At 39.4% G+C, this 23995-nt stretch overlaps 1 protein-coding gene across 1 annotated transcript in view; it reads right to left on the bottom strand.

Annotated features, from left to right (window-relative positions):
• Positions 1-2836: 2836 nt before the first annotated feature.
• LOC131430203 (protein sax-3-like) overlaps positions 2837-23995 on the bottom strand; it is a 360057-nt gene continuing 338898 nt past the window's right edge. Inside the window, exon 11 of the mRNA XM_058594951.1 lies at positions 2837-22843. Coding sequence (XP_058450934.1) covers positions 21709-22843 — 1135 coding nt within the window. The 3' untranslated portion in view covers positions 2837-21708. The remainder of the gene's footprint in view (positions 22844-23995) is intronic.

The raw sequence follows: 23995 nt of genomic DNA, 5'->3' as shown, positions 1-23995 counted from the left end.
CAGGCGCGGAACAGACTAAACTCGGTATCCCGTAGAAAAAAAAACGCCAACAAGAAGACCGAGATCGCGAAGCGATGGAACAGCTGTTCCGTGCTAATGATACAAGGAAGTTCTACGAGAAGGTGAACCGTTCGCGCAGAGGCCATGTGCCACAGGCCGATATGTGCAAGGACACCAACGGGGATCTTCTCACGAACGACTGTGAGGTGATCGAGAGGTGGCGGCAGTATTTCGACGAGCACCTCAATGGTGATGTGGCGGAATACGAAAGTGGCGGCGCGGTAACGAACTTGGAAACGCGTGCGGAGGACGATAGACTGCCGGTCCCAGACCTCCAAGAAGTGGAGGAGGTGGTAAGCCGGTTGAAAAATAATAAGGCCGCTGGCGTTGACCAACTACCAAGCGAACAACTGAAACACGGTGGTAATGCACTAATGAAAGCACTGCACTGGGTCGTTACCAAGATCTGGGAGGACGAGATTTTACCGGAGGAATGGATGGAAGGAATCGTGTGTCCCATCTACAAAAAGGGCGATAAGCTGGATTGCTGCAATTACCGCGCGATAACTCTGCTGAACGCCGCCTACAAGGTACTCTCCCAAATCTTATGCCGTCGACTTTCACCGATTGCAAACGAATTCGTGGGACAATATCAGGCAGGATTTATGGGCGAACGCGCTACCACGGACCAAGTGTTCGCCATCCGCCAGGTGTTGCAAAAGTGCCGCGAATACAATGTGCCCACACATCACTTATTCATCGATTTCAAGTCAGCCTACGACACAATCGATCGAGAACAGCTATGGAAAATCCTGCACGACTACGGATTCCCGGACAAACTGATACGATTGGTCAAGGCTACGATGGATCGAGTGTTGTGCGTTGTTCGAGTATCGGGGATAAACTCGAGTCCCTTCGAAACTCGCAGAGGGCTACGGCAAGGTGATGGCCTTTCGTGTCTCCTATTCAACATTGCTTTGGAGGGTGTGATAAGAAGAGCGAGGATAGACACGACTGGCACGATTTTCAGAAAGTCCTTCCAGCTACTTGGTTTCGGTGATGATATTGATATTATAGCACGCAACTTTGAGAAGATGGCAGATACGTACATCGGACTAAAAGCTGAGGCCAAGCGGATCGGACTAGACATCAATGTGTTAAAGACAAAGTACATGAAAGGCAGGGGTTCGAGAGAAGATAACGTCAGCCACCCATTACGAGTTCTGATTGGTGGTGATGAAATCGAAATGGTCGACGAGTTCGTGTACTTGGGCTCACTGGTGACTGCAGATAATCGCCCTTATTCTGAATAACGACGTATTGATTTTTCGATCGAATGTGATTCGATCGAATCATAGCTACCTTTGATTTTGCTAGCGTTATGGGGAATACAAATGAAATACGAGGGAAAAAACGATACGACGTTATTCAGAATAAGGGCGAATGACACCAGCAGAGAAATTCATAGACGCATATTGTCAGGAAATCGTGCTTACTTTGGACTGCGCAGGACGCTTCGATCGAGTTAAATTCGCCGTCGTACGAAGTTAACAATCTACAAAACGCTGATTAGACTGGTTATCCTCTACGGGCACGAGTCCTGGACAATGCTTGCGGAGGATCAACGCTCACTAGGTGTTTTTGAACGGAAGGTGTTGCGAACCATCTTCGGTGGAGTGCGGATAGAAGACGGTACGTGGAGAAGGCGAATGAACCATGAACTGCACCAGTTGCTGGGAGGACCAACCCTCGTCCAAACGGCCAAGGTCAGGCGGTTACGGTGGGCCGGGCATGTTTTATTTTATTTCATTTTATTGTTATTAATTCCATCTGACTAAAGTCTACATGAAATATAATCTTATATTATATGGTTACACTATTTTTAATCCGTGTGATAAATCGGCAAGACGGTTCTCCGAATTCGAATAGTTCCTCAACAGATGTAAAAGTACGAATCAGTGATGTAAACAGCTCATGATATCTAAAGTTAGTGCGATGGAAGCGAGGTACAAGAAATGAGCCATGACGCAGAGATCTGGATGGTACTCGGATGTTCAATGATGACAATAGTTCAGAGCTGTCAACTTCGCCATTCAAGAGTTTTGCAACAAATCCAGTTTGTTGGATGCAACGACGTCGTTGAAGAGTTTCCAAATTTAGCAGGTTGCAACGATCAACATAAGGTGGGAGATTTCTCGGGTCGCGCCATGGTAGGTTCCGCAGTGCATATCTGATGAACTTACGCTGTACATTTTCTATCCTCAAGCTCCAAGTCAATTGATTAGGATGCCAAACGATTGAAGCATTCTCCAGTATGGGCCGAACGAGTGAGCAGTAGAGTGCTTTCAAACAATAAGGATCCGAGAAGTTGTTCGATATCTTCGTAATAAACCCTAATTGTCGGTTAGCTTTTGCGATTACGGCAGATCGATGCGTATTGAACGTGAGCTTTTCATCAAGCAGCACACCTAGATCACTAAATTGATGAGTTCTATGCAGGACGACACCATCAAACACCATGTTGTTAGAATGTCGGAGAACAACCCTGTGTGATTTCTGAAATCCTGAAATCTTTTCAACTTTTCAACTTCTGAAATCTTTTTGCCAACTTCTTACCGTTGGCAATCAACGTACTCGACAAAAACGAATTGACTAAATTTCCCTTGAAAAAGGACATCAAAAACAGTCGAAACGAAAGTTTTTAATTTTGGAAAAAAACGGCGGAAGCAAAGTTGTACACCTGATACGTTTGCGTTGCACCCAAAAATACTTACCGTTGAAATGTTTTCAAGTGCTCTTTTTCGGACGTTTCGGATGCCATTGAAAAACACTCGAGTTTTTCGTAATATAATTATTTAAAATACTGTTTCTTTATTGTGTCTTCCATTATTCCTCATCAGGTCAGATACCTGTCATCACATTTGATCAATCCGTTCTTCATCACTTTCATTTGCATCTTGTTGCTTTTTTCTTAAATTTGGATACACTCATGCACATGTCATATTATTATTCTCACTATACTACAAACAGTTTTCATTTTTATTTTCAGTTTTTTGTTTTATTTATTTGCTTGTTTTGCTTCAAATGCTATTTGTTAATCTGGCTTTCTAAGTGTACATCTTTGTGAGCAACAGTTTCGCTAACTGACTAACGTTTCGTGATTCTAGAATAATCTCTGTGTATGGTTGCGTGTGGGCTAGGGTTTTTTTTTCTTTTGTTTTACATTCCTCATAACTCAATTGTGTTAGAAGTTTGCTCCTAACGAGATTGGCGTCCGTTTATTTTCCGGTAGAAAAAAAAATGCTTGTCTGTACTCTTTCACCCCCTCTACAAAAAGCGTTCGGTGAGGAAAGGTGAGAGCTTCGATTAATCATATGGTATTCAATTGTTTGCCACAAAATACGATATGCTTCTATTCGTGCTCCTTTCAGAAGTTTTATGTGTCATCATTTAAGTCGTTCAATTTGTACATGTTTGCTACCGTCTTTTTTTTTCAGCATTAGAATTTGTTTCAGCGCGAGTTTTGTTAGGATATAGAGAAAGAAGCATTAACTGTTGAACCAAATCGATTGTGTTTGCAGTTCAAATGAAGGCTAGAATAGGTTATCAAAGGATATGTTCGTTCATATGCTAGTTGATTTTTTTTTCTTACCGAATAATTATTTTAACATATTTTCTACTCTGTACATAAATTTTCGATGCCATATATTCTACAAACAAGGTGCGAATAGAGTCAGTATGAATCAGAGCGAAACTTTTTACAATGCAGTGTCTTACCTACTGTACAAGTTTTCCCATTATTCTACGAAACACAAAACAAAATTACCAGCTAACCTAGTTCCTTTTCTTTGCCATTCTGCCGAGAAGTTGCAGCAGAAGCAGTTGCAGCAGTAGTAGTACCTACTAGTAGCAGTTGATAGCAGCAAAAGCGGCGCTAAATTGGATAAGCTTTCTACAACTCTATAGACTATTCAGACGTGGTTGGAAATCACGAGGCTGGCTGTCGGTTGCTCCGGATGGCGCAAACGGTTGAACCCTAATGACTTATTTCTGCTGGTGTTTGGTGTGCCGGGCGAAATAATGAAACACTTTCAGCTTCTCATTACTCTAATGAGTCACAAACTAGCTCCTCCCCGGATGAATGCACACAAAAAGAGAAAACGGGGGAAAAAAAAGGTGCAACAGAGTGGCTGCTATTCGGGAGAAACAAACGTGGCAAGTGCCTGGAAACTATGTGTATAGCAAATGTGGCTGACTGGAATCAAGTTCGCACTACGTGCAACCGCAGCGGTTGGGGATAAATTACCGTTTATAGAGATTTCAGGTGCTTTATTTCCTATGTTAGGCGTTGCTGGGATTTGAGAGCAAAAAAAAAATGAAGGAACTATTGGTGAAAGCATTTTCAATGCGTAATATCACTGATAGAAATGTATAAATTGGTTGTATCTCTAATCGCAAATTTTAATTACGTGAGATAGCTTAGGTCGTAAAAAAATCAGAAGGCGTTGTGTGCTTACAATTATGCATGAATATTTGACCATGAGAACTTATCAAACCCGATAACAAATACGCATATTGTGAAGGTTTTTAAGGAATATCAATAAACCGGAAGTCGCCATCTTGAAATTCAGAACCACTTCAAACATCGTTTATCAAACCCTTTCCGAAAATACCCATATTGTAGTAATTTCCTTGGAATGTAAATGAGCCGGAAATGATTTTCCTTATATGCAAAAACCTCATTTTACGAAGTAGAGTTACGTAAAAAGAGGTAACGTAAAAAAATGTTTAGATATACGGAGGTTTGGGTGTATTACTTTTCACAATGTTCATATTCTAATATTTCGATAGAATATATAAATGATAATTCAAAGAAATCATTCGAAAATTATTCATAAATATAAAACGCTAAACGATTTTCTGAAGTGAGTCCAAACTTTTGCATGACAGTGCTGTGATAATGATAGTAATAACACTAAGAAAAAGTATATTGTGCCGTTGATTACACAATATTACCCAACTCACTTGAATATCACAGGCTGAAGTAACTAGAGCGCATGTTTTCGCCACACCAATCCAGTTGCGCCATTCAAACGCTGACCCTGCTGTGTGTTTGAGACACGCAAAATGCTGCGTTCCTATTACTTATATAAATCAAATTCAAGCTAAATTGCGTTCTATTGGGTTTGATTTAAATAGTGCAGAGTAATCAACCAGCTGAAATTGAAACAGTCTGTTGTAGCTAAAATCTTTATTTGAAACGTGGAAAGAAATATTCCCCCCTACGTGCATCGAAAATATCGCAATCATTATTTCTCAATTTTGATTCAGTTGCAAATTAATTCGACAGAAATTTATTCATTAATGAAAATATAATTGAATCTTGCACGAATCACTTCGGTGTCGAACTGAAGCGTCTTTCGATTATCTCTCTAGCGATGTTTCCTTGGGTAAAAGCTCGTTTCACTGACACAATAAAATCACTTGTGAATTTTTAGGTTTATAGAGAAGAAGTTTAGATTCCCGGAAATGTTTTTTTTAGAAAGTCTCTTGAACTGATTTTTTACGAGTAATAAATAGATGAACTTTTTCTGATTATTATTTTATCTACACTGATCTTGAGAAAGAAAACAAAACAATCAATAGCGAATACTACATAGCGTTGTTAAATAGTTTGAATGAAAAAAAAATTAAGGAAAACCACCCCATATGTCGAAGAAAAGTCCACTCTGTTTCACCAAGACAATGCACCGATTCACAAGTCGATGGGTTATTAGGAGTCGGAAAATTATGTTTGCTGTCATTTCGAAATCCAAGGTGGTGGCTTCCAGTTTATAGATATTCTTTGAAAACTCCTATAATCGGGATACTTTTGGAACGGATTTTATGATTAAATGCACAATATTTGAGGTTGTTCCGAAAACGAAGCTGACGACTTCCACTTTATCAATTTTCTCTAAAAACTTCCAACAAAGGGGTATTTTGGAACAGATAGAACATCAATAAACGATGTTTGAGCTCGTTCCGAAATTCAATATGGTGACTTTCGGTATACCGACATTTCTTGAAAACCACTACTCACATTGTATCAATGAAAATCAATGAGCCGGAGGCTGCCATTTTGGATTTCGGATCGACAAAGTTTTTCGGTATCTACTCATCAATGCCGTTTCGAAAATATGGATTTCAGAACCACCTCAAATATCGTTTTGAGACAGTCACGCATCAAACCCGTTTCGAAAATATCTAGTTTTTAGGCAATATCAATAAACTGGAAGTCGCCATCTTGGATTTTGAAACGACCCCAAATATAATTTTCTTTCTCCTATTTTTGACATCCGTTTCGAAAATAGCCACATTCATTACATAAAGCTTTTTTTACGAAATAAATTCCAAATAACATAAACTTGTTTTTTGAAATACCGTTTAGTTCGTAAAAGGAGGTTTTGGTGTTATGAAATGTATTGAAGCGACTGAATGATTGTGGGCTGCTCTAGACTAGACTGATGTGTGTTGCTCATGAAGTAGTCTATGTTGATGAATAGAACTGAGTTTCGCTGAAAAAATGTATTTTTCTTAGTTAGACCCAAAACTCATAGATCAACGTGTAACAAATAACGTCCAAGCATGAGGAGCAGCGTGTCAAAATTTTGCTCGCGCAGCAAGAGAATCCGACAATCTCGCACGTCAAGTTGGTAAAAGTGCTGCTCGGCCATCCATGGAAGTTGACCATCAATGTCAACTTCCCTCTCTGAGCAGCCTAGATAGCCGTGTAGTGTCGGTAGCGGTTTCCCAACTGGCTAAGAATAACGCTACGGTCCACCTGTACCGGTGGTATAAGTCCACCAAACAGGTAAGCCGTGTGGTATCCGGCGGAATTATTTTTTACCAAGAATTGATCCACTGGTTTCCTGTTCCATGTCGTAAAAGGCCACAAAAATAGGAACTCCTAAGCCAAGGTGTATTTCCGTGCCGATGGCTGAATGGCTGCAGGAGGTTAAACAATGCAGTCGTGAACGGAATATCTTGGGGTTTTCCCTTACTGTGTTAAGCGAAGCTCTGGCACAGTGGACGACTTCTTTCTTCGCAACTCGTGGGATTTAAATGATAATAACATTTAAAAAAATCCTTACATAGTTCGCTATAGGCGATTATAAGCCAATATATTTGGTTTCTTGTAGTTGTTGTACGGTTGATACTGGAAGTGGAATGTTCGTTATTCTAATTTATAATGGTTAGAGTGGTACAAATCAATCTTCAGCATAAACGTACAGCAACTATGAATCTATTCAGACTTCTGCAAGAAGGTAAAGCTACTATAGCTTTGGTTCAAGAACCATATTTCCAAAAGGGAAACTTCTATGTTGGAAAATTGTTAAACCCAGTCTTTGTTGCCTTCAACAAGATCGGTATGACAAATCCACGTGAAATGCCTCGAGCATGCATACTTGCTAATAGTGCTCTCGATGTTTTTCTCATACCGGAGCTCACAACTCGGGATATTTGTGCTGTCACAGTTGGTATGACTATTGATGGCATAGACAGGAAATATGTCTATTGTTCGGCATATTTACCGCATAACCAACCTTCGCCAAGCGATGACTTCAAAAAGGTTGTTTCATACTGCTGCAAGAGTGATTTACCGCTTGTAATCGGCAGTGACATAAATGCTCACCATATCATTTGGGGCAGCACAGATATAAATTCGAGAGGCTCTGATATGATGGAATTTGTGAGCAGTACAAACCTGCACATAATCAATGCAGGAAACCGTCCAACTTTTGCGAGATCTGGAAGAGAGGAGGTTTTGGACGTAACTCTCTGCTCTGATAGAATTGCGCATGAGTTGGTGAATTGGCTCGTCTCCGATGAGCTCGAACCTTCGTTGTCTGATCATAAGTACATATTCTTTGATCATTCAAACGTTAAATTTGATATTATCACATATCGTAATCCCAAATCTACAAACTGGGACCTCTATGAAGAGGGCTTGGCGACTAGATTTTACGGGTATCAACCAACAATTGAAACCCCAATTGATTTGGAAAATGTTGTCGACGAGACAAATTCACTCATAGTTGCATCATATGAAGAGACTTGTCCACTTCGGATTGTGCGAGCTACTAGAGGAACTCCTTGGTGGAATGCTGAACTTGCTAGACTAAGGAAACTATGCAGAAGAGCTTGGAACCACCGACGCAGAGATGGGTCGGAGGCATTCGTGTCGGCTCGAAGGGCTTACAAAAATGCTCTTCGATCGTCTGAGTGAAGTGGTTGGAAAAGCCTCTGCACAAATGTCTCTAGTCTCAACGAGGCTAGTAGATTAAATAAGTTACTTTCGAAGTCTAAGGATTTTAATGTCAGTTTCCTAAGAACTTCAGATGGTGATGTCTGATGAAAGTGATGTACTTCACTGCCTTTTTAACACTCACTTTCCAGGATGTATGCATCCATCACCGACAGCTCTTCCCGAGACTTTTTCAGGTAGTTACGATTCTTGGGCCCTTGCTCGAAGCGTTGTGACGATTGAATCGGTCAAATGGGCAGTTGAGAGTTTTGCTCCGTACAAGTCTCCTGGAAAGGTTGGAGTTTTCCCAGTGTTACTGCAGAAAGGGTATGAACATTTCAAACATGTTTTGAAGAAAATACTTACTTTTAGTCTTGCGACAGGATATATTCCAAGAGCCTGGCAGGAAATAACTGTCAAATTTATTCCCAAAGGCGGTCGCGACACTTATGAGGAAGCGAAGAGTTTCAGGCCTATCAGTCTTAGCTCATTTCTTCTTAAAACAGTGGAACGCATAGTCGATCACTATATCAGGAATGTTAGTCTGGGCGTGCATCCGCTACATGGAATGCAACATGCTTACCAGCGTGGAAAGTCCACTACAACCCTGTTACATGATGTTGTGTACAACATCGAAAAAGATTTCTCACTAAAGCAATCTTGCTTGGGAGTTTTCCTAGATATTGAAGGTGCCTTTGATAACGTGTCTTTCAATTCAATTCTGGAAGCAGCCCGTGGTCATGGCATACCTTCAAGTATCACAAATTGGATAAACGCAATGCTTAGCAATCGACTTCTTTGTTCATCGCTTCGGCAAGCAGATATTACAAAGCTGAGTGTCTGTGGGTGTCCTCAAGGTGGTGTACTATCCCCACTTTTATGGAACCTAGTCGCTGATGGTTTGTTAAGGAAACTTAATAACCTTGGATTTCCGACTTATGGTTTTGCCGACGATTATCATATATTGATGACCGGTATAAGCATTAACACTCTCTTTGATTTAATGCAACAAGCCCTGCGATCTGTTGAACAATGGTGTTGTCAGGTTGGATTGTCTGTAAATCCGGGCAAAACATCAATGGTGCTTTTCACTCATCGTAGGATAATCACAGGAGCTCGTCCGTTACAGTTCTTCGGTTCAGAGGTCACTGTGGTCGAACAAGTTAAATACGTCGGGGTTATTCTTGACTCAAAACTGAATTGGTCTGCTCACATTGACTTCAGGATTAGGAGAGCTTGTATGGCTTTCGGCCAATGCAGACGAGCTTTTGGAAAATCATGGGGACTCAAACCCAGATATATTCATTGGATCTACACAACTATTGTTAGACCAATTTTAGCATATGGTTGTCTTGTATGGTGGCAGAAAGGAGAAGTCGCGACAGTTCAGTCAAAGCTAAATCATCTCCAAAGGATGGTCCTAATGGCGATGACAGGAGCTACTGTGCATTAAACCACTACATGTGTTCCTAAAACAAGACTACTCTAGAGGCGCTACTGTGCATTGAACCACTACATGTGTTCCTAAAACAAGAAGCATTATCTTGTGCATACCGTCGTAAGGCTACAGGACTTTGGAACAGTAACCCATTAGATTATGCTACCAGCCACACTCGCTTGTGGTCTCAAATGGTTACATGGGATGAGTATTTACTCGCTCCTAGTGACCTAACTCTCACATGCAGTTTTCCTTTCAAAACATTCCATGTGAGCTATCCTCTTCGTGAGGAATGGTTGTCTGGTTGTCTGGAACGACAACTTGATGAACACATAGTTTGTTATACGGACGGTTCTCTGTTGAATGGTCGTGCTGGTGCTGGTGTCTACTGTCGTGAAATGAGGCTGGAGCAGTCTCATTCACTTGGTAGATACTGTACTGTGTTCCAAGCGGAAATCTACGCGATTCTGTGTGGAGTACAATCGGCACTTCAGCAGAGGATCTGTGATAAACGAATTTATTTTTGTTCCGACAGTCAGGCAGCCTTAAAAGCACTCAGTTCGAATGACTCACGGTCGAATCTAGTGATCGCATGTCGAACTCAAATTGAAGACCTCAGCATTTCAAATGCTGTTTATTTCTTATGGGTACCCGGCCATTCTGGTATTACTGGAAATGAATGGGCTGATGAGTTGGCTAGAGCTGGTGCAACGAATGATTTCGTTGGTCCTGAACCAGCTTTGCCACTTTCAACTAGTTGGATAAAGCACAAGATTCGTTCTTGGGCTGCATCCAAACATGCTAGCTACTGGCGCAGCTTGCAAACTTGCGCTCAGACAAAAGCATTTCTACCAGATTTAAATCTGAAAATGTCAAAGTGTCTACTGCATTTCTCCAAGCATCATTGCAGTACTCTGGTCAGAGTTCTGACTGGACATTGCAAACTCAATTATCACATGGCTACTATTCAACGTGCTGAGTATTATTCGTGTGATTTGTGTGAATGCGATTATGGTACTTCATATCATCTGATATGTAACTGTCCTGCATTGACGCAGCTACGTATCCGGGTTTTTGGTTCTCCATACATGGTTGAGTCTGTGTATGCGGAGCTAAAATTGAAGGATATTCTCTCGTTTCTCACCCAATGTGGTAAGGAGCTATAGTCAGAAGGGATCATCGTTCTTCCTGGAGTGAATGAATCCCTTCTGTATTCACCTTAAATAGGGTTTAGCAGATTGTTTGGCATCCTTCAGGGGGTGCCGAATTTACTTCTGCTCGTACATACTGCGAATCGTTCTGCATTCTTCCGGGAGTGCAGAATGGTGTCGCTTTTGTAAGATCTCTAAATCCTCTCGGGAGTTGGAGGTTTTATTAACAGCAGACTGTTTGGGACCTCGTAGAGGTTCAGCATTTACTTCTGCTTCCACTAAATGTGATCCTCAGCAGATTATTCGGCATCCCTTAGGGGTGCAGAATTTACTTCTGCTTTTATGTGTTTTTGTGTCGTCAATTTTTCCCATCCTCCTAGTGCAACCCTTACCATTTCCTTTCAATCCTTCCCTCTTATATATCGGGAAAATGATGCTAAAAACAAATTGATGGCAAGGCACAAATCTCCAAATATCAAGGGGAACGTGCCATTTGAGCCAATTTGTTCTGATTCCTGATTCCTGGTAAAAGTGCTCGAGCGTCTGCCTACCGCCAGGAAGTTTGGAAGTGACAGCAATCGTAATGCGGACGTGGCAACGACAACGAAGAAGGTAGTGGTGAAATATAAGCGTAATCCTAACCTCTTCATCCGGGACGTCGCTGGCAAGCTCAAAGTCTCCAATAATACTACTGTGCAGCGGGTCAAGAAACGAGCCGGGTTATCGACTCTTAAGAAGGTGAAGGTGGCAAACCGAGATTATAGACAAAACACGTCGGTGAAGCAGCGATCCCGAGAGTTGTATACGAAATATGCACACAAAGTTAGACTGTGTCGTCATGGACTACGAAACGAATTTCAAGCAGCTTCGGGACTGGAGTTTTATACAGCATCAGGAAAAGGAAAGGTGTCCGAAATTTTCAAAACCATCACACTATCGAAACTCTCGAAAAAATACTTCGTCTGGCAGGCTATATGCACGTGTGGTCTAAAAAGCGGCAATCTCATCACAACGGAAACTATCAACAAAGAGATCTACGTCCAGGAGTGCCTGAAAAAGCGGCTGCTACCATTCCTGAAGAAATATAATAGACCTGTGCTGTTTTGGCCGTACTTGGCGAGCTGCCACTATGGGAAAAAGTGGTACGATGCAAACAACGTGGTTGTGGTACCCAAAGACCACAACCCTCTCAACAGCCCAGAACTCCGCTCAATCGAACTTTATTGGGCCTTGATCAAACGGATACTTAAAAACCCTTCTTAATCCACATAGTGGTGTGATAATGCCTTTCTCTTTCTTCAAAATAGTCTAATGATTTTTTTTATCTTTTTATAAAATAATTTTTGATACTAATTTGAGCTCATTTTTGACATCAATTAATTCAGATTGATTCGTGTAGTTCATAAAAGCATGCTTCAGTGCTTATGTCAAATAACAATATCGAAACATTCATCGACGTTTTTCTACATTTGCTGTAAATGTTAGATTCGCCCTTTGTTGAAAAACAGTTGATTTGTTGAATAACGACGACGTAATTTCGCCAAAACACTATCCTGTTCATTTACTGTCAACACAACACCCAAACGTCCGTTTACGTAAATTTTTTTAAGTTTCCTCTTTTTACGTAACTCTTTTTATGAACCTTCTTCGTATAAAGAGACTTTTGCATACGATGGAATTCATTTCCGGCTCATCTATATTCCATGGAAATTACTACAATATGGATATTTTGGGAACGGGTTTTATGAGTAGATGTCGGAAAACGATGTTTGAGATGGTTCTAAATTCCAAGATGGCGACTTCCGGTTTATTGATATTCCTTAAAAGCCCTTACAATCTGGGTATTTTTGGATTTCAAATATTTCTCAAAACCCCTACAATAACGGGCTTGATGAATGGATATTGATTGATGAGTACATGGTGTTTTAAATTCCAAGATGACATGGCCACTTGCTCCAGTTTTTTTACATCCAGAATTTTGCTTTTTCAATACACCTTTTCAGCAGCTTCAACAGTATGGATAATCTAAAACTAATTTGACTGGTAGTTTAGTATTTTTTTACTAAATTCGTCTATAATTCAGATCTGTCGCAGATATTTTACTACTGCTTTAAAATTGTAAGCACCGACTCACGAAACCCGTCCCGAAAATATGCATATCGTAAAGGTATTCAAGCAATTCGAGTAATATCGACACAAATCGTAAGGGTTTTCAAGGAATATCAATAAACTGGAAGTTGCCATCTTGGAATTCATACCAACGTGAACATCGTTTTCCGACTTGTACTCATCAAACCTATTCCGAAAATACTCATATTCTGATGGTTTGTAACAAATATCGATGAATAACTCGCCGTCTTAGAAATTGATGCGACTTAGAACATCCCTTTCCTGCAAATACTTTTATTTTTCGTTCCATTTTGTACATATCCGATAATACATATACATAAGGAAATTTTTTTTTATGATGAAAATTCCAAATAACGTAAATTTCTTTTACATCATAACTCGATTTACGAACTCCCGAATATTAGGTAAATGGAGGTTTGGGTGTATGCATTTTTGCTGTCAATCTTCTATAATGTCTGATTTAAAAATCATCTCTTGATTCTGATTAAATCAACCAAAACCAACCACTTCAAGCACTGTTCCAAATAATTACCGAAATTCTAGAAACGAGTTAACAAAACAAGCAACGCAGCAACTTTACTGCTTTTACGCATCACTATCCCGCCTCCGGTAGAGATTTGTATTGGTTCATCATCAAAGTAGGCATGCTTTCAAATCACATCCCCGACAGTCGACATACGATGAATGGCACAGGGCTACCAAGGTCTGTCTAACCATTTTGGCCCGGCTGACGACTGATGAGTTCGCAACGTCATCATGCTTAGCTGACGGTGGTCTGTCGGTGGAGAAACAAGGTCATCATTCTCCGAGAGGAACACAGAACAACCCAATACATACCCAGAGTTGTATGCTCATTTAGGTCTTATTTCGCTCATGATTGCACCGATGTCAGAACGGTCCATGTGCTTTATGTGAGTATCATTCCGGTGGTGAAATGACACGATTTACGGTGAACCAATGTACCATGTACCATGACGACTGTGTTTCCAGTTCCAGTTCCAGGAACCAGATGATTGAGACGATTACGACAAATAATGAAACAAACAGCGAATGTTGATGACTGCGGTGCTGGGATCTGACTTGTCGTACTGCCGTCTGGACCCGGATCCGGATTTTACTCTCGCCAGTAATGCAGATGATGAACGCTTTTTAATGGACCCATCGGAAGCCCCGTCGAGTTTTGACATGGACATTACTCTTGTAGGTCGATTTATTTTCCGGTCAATGTTAATAAGTCAAAATTGGATGATCAGCTGCTTGTTTCTAGTAGTTTCAAATTTACCCCAGGATGATAGGCTCTGGCTTATTCAGACAGCAATAATTTTGGAACTGGTTTGCATAACTTAGCTTAGGAACTAACTTCGGACTACTACGAACAACTATCGCTATTAAAGGCTACACGAACCGAGTCGCAGCGCGATTTTGCTCCCTACAAAGAATAGCAATTTTCCGTGCCAGCTTCCACAAATGTTGATTTCCGGGACAATCACCATTCGTTCTACTTCCAACCGGCAACGAACTAAGCTTCCCTAATTGCAAGCCAACCAACCGAGAATGACAATTACGTTGCATTTCCCGGAGGGAGCTTCCCCGGCACCGGTGGCTATGGCGCACTGCAATTAGCGTCAGATTCCAGGGCTTCCGTCGTCGTCGTCTGGCTATGCTGCTACTACCGATGCAGCCGCAGATAATAACTGCACGTTCACCTGACACAAAAGTCACGGAAACTCCGACGCTCGTCGGTGCACTTATCACCCATTTTACCTGAACCTGAGCGGCCCCACAGCTTTTTTTTTCTCCTTCCACCCGGATGCTGCTTACTGAGAATTGACGATGAGACTGTAGCAGACGATACAGACGTCGGCTAGGAGTTTTGTTCTGTAGGTAACTTGACTCGTGAAAAGCGTGCGGCCTTGGGCTACGGGCGAAACAAAAAACTTATTCCAGGTGGAGTAAATTGAGTAGTGGTCTCATTCGCTTCGGTTGTGATGCGGACTATTTTGTAGTAGTTTGTGAAAACTATCGACAATTCGGAAAACTCGGTACGCTGTGAAGGTTTTAGGAGCCCCAGGAAAAGTGGTATAGCTTTCTAACCATACTTAGTCTCTTTTTTGACAGAAGCTTTTCAGTTAAAATTTCTGTGATTTTCACAGTTAATTTGAAATTTAGCTAACCACAAGCGTGTGTCGTTTAAATTCAACTTGAATTTTCAATTGCTCCCTGCGAAGGTCTCAAAGTTCTCCGGCATGATCTTTTCGTTCTCCATCATATATTTATCGGTTTGGGTCAATTTTCATTTTCAGATCCACCTTTAAGTATTTCGTCTTCTGTGTTATAGTTTCTTTGCTCTCCATTATTTTCCTTATTGATTCATTTTTATTCAGAATCGATCTGCTTCATTCATGTTTTCGTAATGTTTTCTTAGTTCTCTGTAGTATTTTCCCTTTGCTTATTCGATCTCAGTCAGTAATTTTTTGTTTGCCATTATTTTCGCTATGCGACATATTTTCTTCGTTTTTTTAGTTTTCGTTCTTGTTCGTTATTTTTTGTATTTTTATTTTTCTATAATTCCGACATAATTTATTTATTGCTCAGCTTTATTTCTGTTTTCTGTTCTCTATCGTTTGTCATACATTCTTCGTCAAATTATTTCATCCGCCAAATTTTTGTCGCTCTGCTTAATTTTTCAATCGCCGTCTGTTTTTTTTTCATTCTCCGCCAGTTCATCAGCTTAGTTGTGGGACTTGTTTTACATTCCCCGTCAATTATTTTTTGTCTAAGTCAATTTTCTTGTTCGAGTTCGTTGCTTACTATTTTCCATCATTATTTATTTATTCTCAGTTGCTGTGTTTTCATCATTTGTTGTTTCGTCTCCGTCATTCCTCATTATTGTTTTCATTCTTCATATCTTTGCCTTCGTTTTCTATCCTTTTATCTTCATTATTCCTAGTTTCTGGGTGACATTTTTCGTCAGTTTTGCCTTTCTCAAAGAGAAAGGCTATACAATCTTTTCAAAAACCGACTTTTGAACCGAGGCCCGGAGGGCCGAATGTCATATACCATTCGACTCAGCTCGACGAACTGAGAAAATGTCTGTGTGTGTGACAAATATTGTCACTCACTTTTCTCGGAGAAGGCTCAACCGATTTTCACAAACTTAGATTCAAATGAAAGGCCCTACGGTCCCATACAAAGTTTCAGAATTCTATTTGGATCCGACTTCCGGTTCCGGAATTAGAGGGTGATATGCATAAAAAATGTGTAAATAATGCAATAAAAATGTGACAATAATGTCACTCACTTTTCTCGTAGATGGGTAAACCGATTTTCTCAAACTTAGACTCTAATGAAAGGATTCATGGTCACGATTCCATACAAAGTTCCTGAATTCATTTGGATCCGACTTCCGGTATCGGAATTACAGGGTGATATGCACCAAAAATGTGAAAGTAATGTCAACCTTTTTACTCGGAGATGGCTAAACCGATTTTCACAAACTTAGATTTAAATGAAAGGTCTCACGGTCCTATACGAAGTTACTGAATATCATTTAGATCCAAATTCTGATTCCGGAAATACAGGGTGATATGCATAAAAAATGTGAAAGTAATACATCAAAAATGTGATAATAATGTCACTCACATTACTCTGGGATGGTTAAACCGATTTTAACAAACTTAGATTCAAATGAAAGTTCTTATGGTCCCATACAAAGTTCCGAAATATCATGCGGATCCGACTTCTGGTTCAGTAATTACAGGGTGATATATACCAGAAATGTGAAAATAATGTCACTCGTTTTGCCTTTCTCATATAGAAAGGTTATGCAATCACTTGAAAAACCGACTAGTGAAAATTGGCCCGGAGGGCCAAGTGTCATATACCATTCGACTCAGTTCGTCGAGCTGAGCAATGTCTGTGTGTGTGTGTGTATGTGTGTGTGTGTGTGTGTGTGTGTGTGTGTGTGTGTGTGTGTGTGTGTGTGTGTGTGTGTGTGTGTGTGTGTGTGTGTGTGTGTGTGTGTGTGTGTGTGTGTGTCAAATAATCTCACTCGTCTCACTCATCTCGTTTTCTCGGAGATGGCTGAACCGATTTTGACAAACTTAGATTCAAATGAAAGGTCTCGTGGTCCCATACGGGATTCCTGAATTTCATCCGGATCCGACTTCCGGTTCCGAAGTTATAGGGTAAAGTGTGTTCAATATTGTACACCGTCACTTAAACCGGCGAAACAAAAAAACGTAAAAAAATTCCTAAACTGGTCTCAAAACTACACAAATCGATAGTCATTATCAGTAGGCAACTAAACAAACCGATTCCGGCTATCCTGGTTCCCGGTATCCGGTTCCGGAAGTATAAATAGAATACCACAATATTATATGTACATGAGAAAGGCATCATTACACCACTAGGTGGATTAAAACAGGTTTTTTAGATTAGCATCACTTTTCTCATACGAATAGGCATCGCAAATGTAAGCACTAGTTTGGAAAAATGATGCTGACTGTGTGACATAAACACTGAAGCATGCTTTTGTGAACTATTTCAATCAATCTGAATCAATTGGTGTCAAAATTAGTATCCGAAATTATTTAATAAAAGTATGAAATATATTTTCATGAGACTGTTATGAAAGAAGAGAAAGGCATTATCACACCACTAGGTGGATTAAGAAGGGTTTTCTTCGTTCATTCACGATATAAATTGTATCTTTTTATTTTAGTTTTCACTATACGTGTTTTATTATTCCTATGTTATCTATTTTATTCCTTTCAGTTTCAATTATTTAGTCTTTTGTTTTCGGGTGTTTTTCTTTGCGCTCCGTTTTTTGCTCTTCATATTTCATATATTCTTTGGTATTTGTCTCCGTTTGTTTCTTTGTTTGTTTGTTTGTTTTCCTCATACTTCATTCATACTTTCATTCTGTGATTTTCAGATATTTTCTTTATAGTCCATCATATTGTCTTGGTAATCGTAATTCATTCGTTTAATTTTCAATTGTCCTTCAATTATTTTTCATTTTTCGTCTCATTTCTTTTTCATCCGTCATTTCCTAATCGTTCTTCTTCAATGTTTCACGGTTTTTCTACCCGGCGAAAGACTGTATTTGGTTTAAATCGGGTATAAATTAACGATAAATAATTAAATATTTTCACGGTTTCCCTTTTTTTGCATCGCTTTTCGTAGTTTTTATATTGAATTTCCGTGAATTTTCTCCGTCATTCTTGCTTCGTTATCCGAAATTTTTATTTCGTTTTCCCTTGCCTCCACTTTTCATATTTTAGTTTTTTGTTCTTACTTTTTTTATGTCGTCTCAGGATTATTCTCCGTTGTTCTTTATTTGTTATTCGTTTCCCGTCATTTCTCCTATCTTTTGGGACCGTCTGATTGACTAGTTTTAAGTATTTCTTCCACTAAATTCTTTTCCAATTTTTGTATTTGTTTCTTCGGTTTTCGCATTTTGTCTTTATCTCTTTTTCGTAAATTCTATGTTTTCCGGGATTTGTTCTTCAGTGTCTTTGTTTGCATTGTTGTAATTTTTTCTGTGATCTTTATCTTGATATACTATTCAAATTTGTGCGTTCTCTGTAAGTTTATTGTCGCTTTCCTTCCATTTTCGACGTATTCTGTTATTTATTTAATTTTTTTTGTCAATTTTGCTTCGTCTTTTCCTTTATTCTACTTTGATTATTTTCCGTCATTTTCCTTACTTTACCCTACAATTGTTTTTCATTTTTCATCATTATTCCTTGATTTTAAATAGTTTTTTCCGGCGAACGACCAAAATTAGGTTAAAGCCGGGTATAAATAAACGATATAAAAAAAAATAGTTTTTTTTCTCTATAATTGTCGTTTTTTGTTCTTCGCGTTTCGTTCTTCGTATTTTATATGATTCTTGATTATTCTTAGCATTCCGTCAGTTTCGTTTTCGTTTATTCGTTCCATTTTCTCGTAATCCGTAACTTAAAGTTCACTTTTCATTTTTTTTTGTTTTGGCTCCGCCAGTTTTTATTGGTTCCCGAACATTTTTTTTTTGTTTTCGATAATTTTGCCTTTGTTTTGTGTAATTCATGACTTTGTTCTGTTTCATTTTTCTTTGATTTTTATCCTTTTTACTCGCTATGTGGATTTTTATTCATAATGTTTTTATTTGCTTTTATTTCGTATTCACCGTTACATTTACATCCGTTTTCCGTCGTTTTCGTTCAGTTATTTTGTTTTCTGTTGTTATCATTGCTTTTTTATTTCCGGTTGTTTATTTATTCTCCATTTGATTTCTCATGCCCCATCAATTTTTCTCGTGTATTTTACTAAAACGTGATTTTTGCAGTACTCACCGTCATTTTGTTTACTTCCAGTTATATTCCAGTTCAATTTTTTGGTTGTTCTATTTAACTTTTCTACTAAGTTTTCGTTATTCGTTGGTTTTATTTTATTCTACTTTTCTTTTTGAACATTTTTTGCATTATTTTCTAGTTTTTGTTCTTCAGTTTTTTTAATTTTCTTATATTTTCTTTTCCATCCGTCATTTTATGATTTTTGTTTTACATTCAGTATTTTCATCTTCGTCCTTGGTTGTGATTTTTGTTTTTTTATTTACTCAAAAATGATGTTTTTGCTTCCCGTGTTTTACCTCGATTTTTCCTTTTATTTTTGCTTCGGTCGGTTTTTCTTTTTCCTGGATCAGTTGCTCATTAATATTCGTCATTCAAAAAAATCAAATTTTCCAGATGTTTGTTCGACTAACTTTTCAACAATGTTGGTTGAAGCGAAAAGTCTACGTAAACTTTAAGAAAATTGGTTCATTGAAAAACGATTTCATCCTCTGATAAAATATAGCTATTCTGAAAGATGGAACGACAAAAGAAAGCAAATAAATATTTATAATATAGATTTGAAAATTTATTTATTTTCTGCGTTTTGTTTTCGACTTATTGGTGCACATCAACAGTCTATGATGAAATACTAGTGCCACCTCGTCTTTTAACATGAATGCTATTTCCATATCAATTATTTTACATCTGAGTGCAAAGTCAACCACGACATAAACAGCTTATGTACTGATGAGTCGAAGACTCATATATACACATATATAAAGCGCGTAAATCGAGGGTTGGGTGTATTATGAGGCTAGTTCTCTTTCAAACAGTGTTTGTTTTTAGGATTCGTCTTCGTCTCATCAGTACATTAGATGTTTATGTCACGGTTGAAGACATTGCTCTCAGATGTAAAATAGTTGGAATGTAAACAGCGTTTATATTAAACCACGAGGTGGCACTAATACTTCAACATAGACTGTTAATGTACCAATAAGTCGAAGACAAAACACAAAAAAAATAATCATTGGTAACCTTGAGGTTTCAAACCTCTTAATGACGTGAATATTGGTTTCGAGAGTTTCGTGATGGCTGGAAGTTCACTGTCGGTGGAATCTGCCACGTTAGGCTCTTCGAAGCTGTTACACAGGAAAATGACAAAAAAAGCTAAAATTATGCTAAATATCAGATTATATAAAGATGAGATACTGTGGGCGAGAATTTACAGATGTAAGAAAAAATATCTGGCCAGAGGTGACTTCGGGGGCCAACAACACGAACCGGAGTCTAAACATGAACGCAAGCCACTTTCGGAAGCGTGTTTGGCCTTGCTGATGCGGATTCGGGTGGACTTTTAATGTCGTTTGGTAACTGTTAGCAGGGTAAAGTTGTTGAAAAGTAAATTTGGCTTCTAATTCTTGGAATCATGCTGATGTGATCAGAGTCATGTTTCATAAAACCCCAAGCCACGAAATGTTGTTTATCTTCGAAACTTAATGTCTTTCATTTGTGGATTTTGCTTTCTTATTACTGGTAAGATAGGAAAACGATGTCAACTATTATGCTTACACAGAGATGTAGAGTTACTTTCAACTCATTTGTGAACGTATCAAAACGAAGACAAACTAACAAAACGATGAAGGTTTTCGTTCTTGTAAAATGAAATATTTATCCTTCCGGAGTTGAGTTAAATAATAAAACAGAATCTTTTGTCGTGTTTTCTTCTAAATAGGTAAAATTTGCCGGATGAAATGACTCTCAACTTATTCATTTCGCGTTCCATGAAGAAGCTTTTCTGCCAACAGATTCACTCAGGAAATAATGAGAAGCTTCGCAAAAAGTCATGTTCGTTTCGTAGCACAAATACGTGGAATAGTATAATGATAGAAATGTTGAAAAAGATCGGTCTCATTGTCGTAACAAGAGCCTTTTCCAGGAGTATTATTTTTCGCGGGGTATAAAAATACAATGCTATGTTGCCGGTAGCTTTTTAGTCCTTCTGGTGAGGGAATGTGCATTTTTCATTGAATGAAATTTTATGCATTGCACGTAATTATTTGAAATATAACAATAAAAAGATGAAATACACCGATAAGCATGCGTTCCCTTCAAATGAAAAACTCACAAAACGCTTCCCGAATGGGGAACGGCAGTGATTTACGCAACAAAGGAAAACATCTACTCTGCTATCAGTACCATCTGTTGTCCAACACAATTCCAATTTGATAGATCCGAAGCAAGGAAAGCCATTGTGCAGTAGGTTTCCTGAAAAATTTCATCTTCTCCAGCAAAAAAATTCAACCGTCAGCGCACAAAACCCGGTATGGCTACCAGCCCAGACCAGCCCCGTTCATCATCATTCCGGAGATCATCATTCCCCGATGTTTACACATTATCCGTTTTGCCAAAACTGCTTAAATAATTCTGGGAACTAGTGCTGGCGTTGCTACTGTTGCTGCTATTACTGCCTCCACCACCGTCGGCTCCAGCACCAGGATTATTGTTCTGTATTTGTTGATTATCTAAATTATTTGTTTGCAGTGCCGGCGGAAGTGGATCCAGAATGTTCGTACTGCCCAGTGATTTCCCACCGTGCTGCTGTCCCGGATTGTGATGGTGCTGCTGTTGCTCCTGCTGATGACCTGACGCCACCAGCTGCTGTTGAGACTGATGATGCTGCTGCTGCTGCTGCTGGTGCTGGTGCTGGTGCTGTTGCTGATGATATGGCGAATTATTAATCATATTTATGTTGTTTGCCGATGATGCAACCGTGCTGGGAACGGAGGACCACGTTCCATCGTACTTGGACTTGATGAACAATGGCTGCTCCGACGAGCGGCCACTATCACCGAAATTGAGTTTATTATCCTTATTGTAGCCTATTTTGTTGTATTTGGTAGTTCGCTTGATGGTACCGAAGAGTGGCGTGTGGGGAACGCTGACACTGGCCCCGGAGCCCCCACCGGTCGGAAGTAGATTACTGCTACTGTTCGCATTGAGATTACTTACACTGGAGCCACCGTGCGGCGATCCGAACAGGGCCGTGGCAGCCGTTGCCGATGCTACCGAAGTCTGACTGTGGCCCAGGTTGTTCATCATGTCCGCCATTCGGTTCTCGATGATGTTCATTTTCTGGCTCTTGATGCTACCCCCGTACGATGCACCGGGTCGTTTTCCTTCCGCGCCGTTTCCACATCCGTTCAGCTGCTGTCCATGTTGTTGATGCAGTTGCTGCTGGTGGCGCTGCTGATGTTGATTTATGAAATTGTTGTAGTGGCAGCTCGTGGGTGCCGAATAGACGTTTTTCCCGTCGAACTGGTTCGGGGTGAACGGAACGGCTGCCGTCGCGGTGGATCGAGCTCCACCCGCATCCAGATGTCCGCCGCCGATGGTACGGCCTACCAGCGTGGTAGAAGCGTACGCACCGTAGTTGTCGTACGAGGGTGATCCGCCGAGATCATTCTTGAAGGACGAACACCCGGCGACCTCGGCGTAATCGGGCATGTTGAGCGGTGATAGTCTGGAAATAATAGTAATAAAAGACATTATTGAGTGGAGTATATAATACACACACTGAATAGAATTTTATTTTTTAAAAAATTTACTTATTGACGACTACGGTATTGAGTTGAAAGCAAATACTAATAATGTACCGAAACCTTTATTTACTAACTAAACGGGGTTCGTAAATCGAGTTAGTTCGTAAAAAAAGTTTACATTATTTGGATTTTTTGTCGTCAATATGACTTACTTTACTATGGGGTGTCTTCTTAAAATTTACCCTGTACAAGAATCCATCAACATAATTTTTTCTACAAGCTATCGGGAATATGATCAGGAATTTGTGATTAAATTTTCATCAATCTGAGACAACCATAAATTACTCAAAAACTAAGTTTTCCAAAACTTTTGGAAACAATGAGGAAAACTCATCACCAGGAAACTGGAGCAGAAAAAATGGCGGGTGCATAGAAATCGACTTACCTTCACAAAAATTACATTCACTTCTTTTTTATTGCGACAACATATATGTTTTTAATGCACTAATCGCATCTAAATTACATTATCTAGACATTGTCACGATAGATTTTTGATCCATGCTTTTGAAGGCGAGATATTCAATGAACAAGTTGAAAGTTGCCGTTATCAGCTATGCAATTCTTCCTTCAGAAAAAAAGACTGAAATCATTCTGAAATTTTCACAGAATATTCTAAACTAATTTTCTAAGAGATTGTCAGTTGGGGTGTTTTTGACATTCGTCACCATTTCTGAGAAAATCAGATTTAAAGCGTGAAAATAGCCTCTAAAACACCTTAAAACACATTGGCTTCAGACCTTAGCACTCCAAATACCAAACCTCAAAAAATGTTGGAACGGTAACTTTGAGCTGTCATAGCTCAGCTGTTTCAACGATCGTAAATTTTACACACTCGAATTTTGTGAAGTTCGTAAATTGATTCCAAAACTTTGTAGCAGACGATTGGTAAAGGAAAACCAATGAAAATTTGATTTTTCCCGTTCCAAGTTTTTTTCACGCGCCCAATATGCCCTATCTGCTCTCCTATTTTCTTTCCTTTGGCATAAACGTCGCATAGAAAATATTGAATACTTCAACTTTACCGAGTCATAACTTTGTTGTTAGTAAACCGATTTTCACAATTTGTTCACCAT

This window comes from Malaya genurostris, chromosome 2 (assembly GCF_030247185.1).
Source record: "Malaya genurostris strain Urasoe2022 chromosome 2, Malgen_1.1, whole genome shotgun sequence".
NCBI classification, from domain to species: Eukaryota; Metazoa; Arthropoda; class Insecta; order Diptera; family Culicidae; genus Malaya; species Malaya genurostris.
The sequence above is the reverse complement of the archived record's forward strand: the minus strand, read 5'-3'. Positions and strand labels throughout refer to the sequence as shown.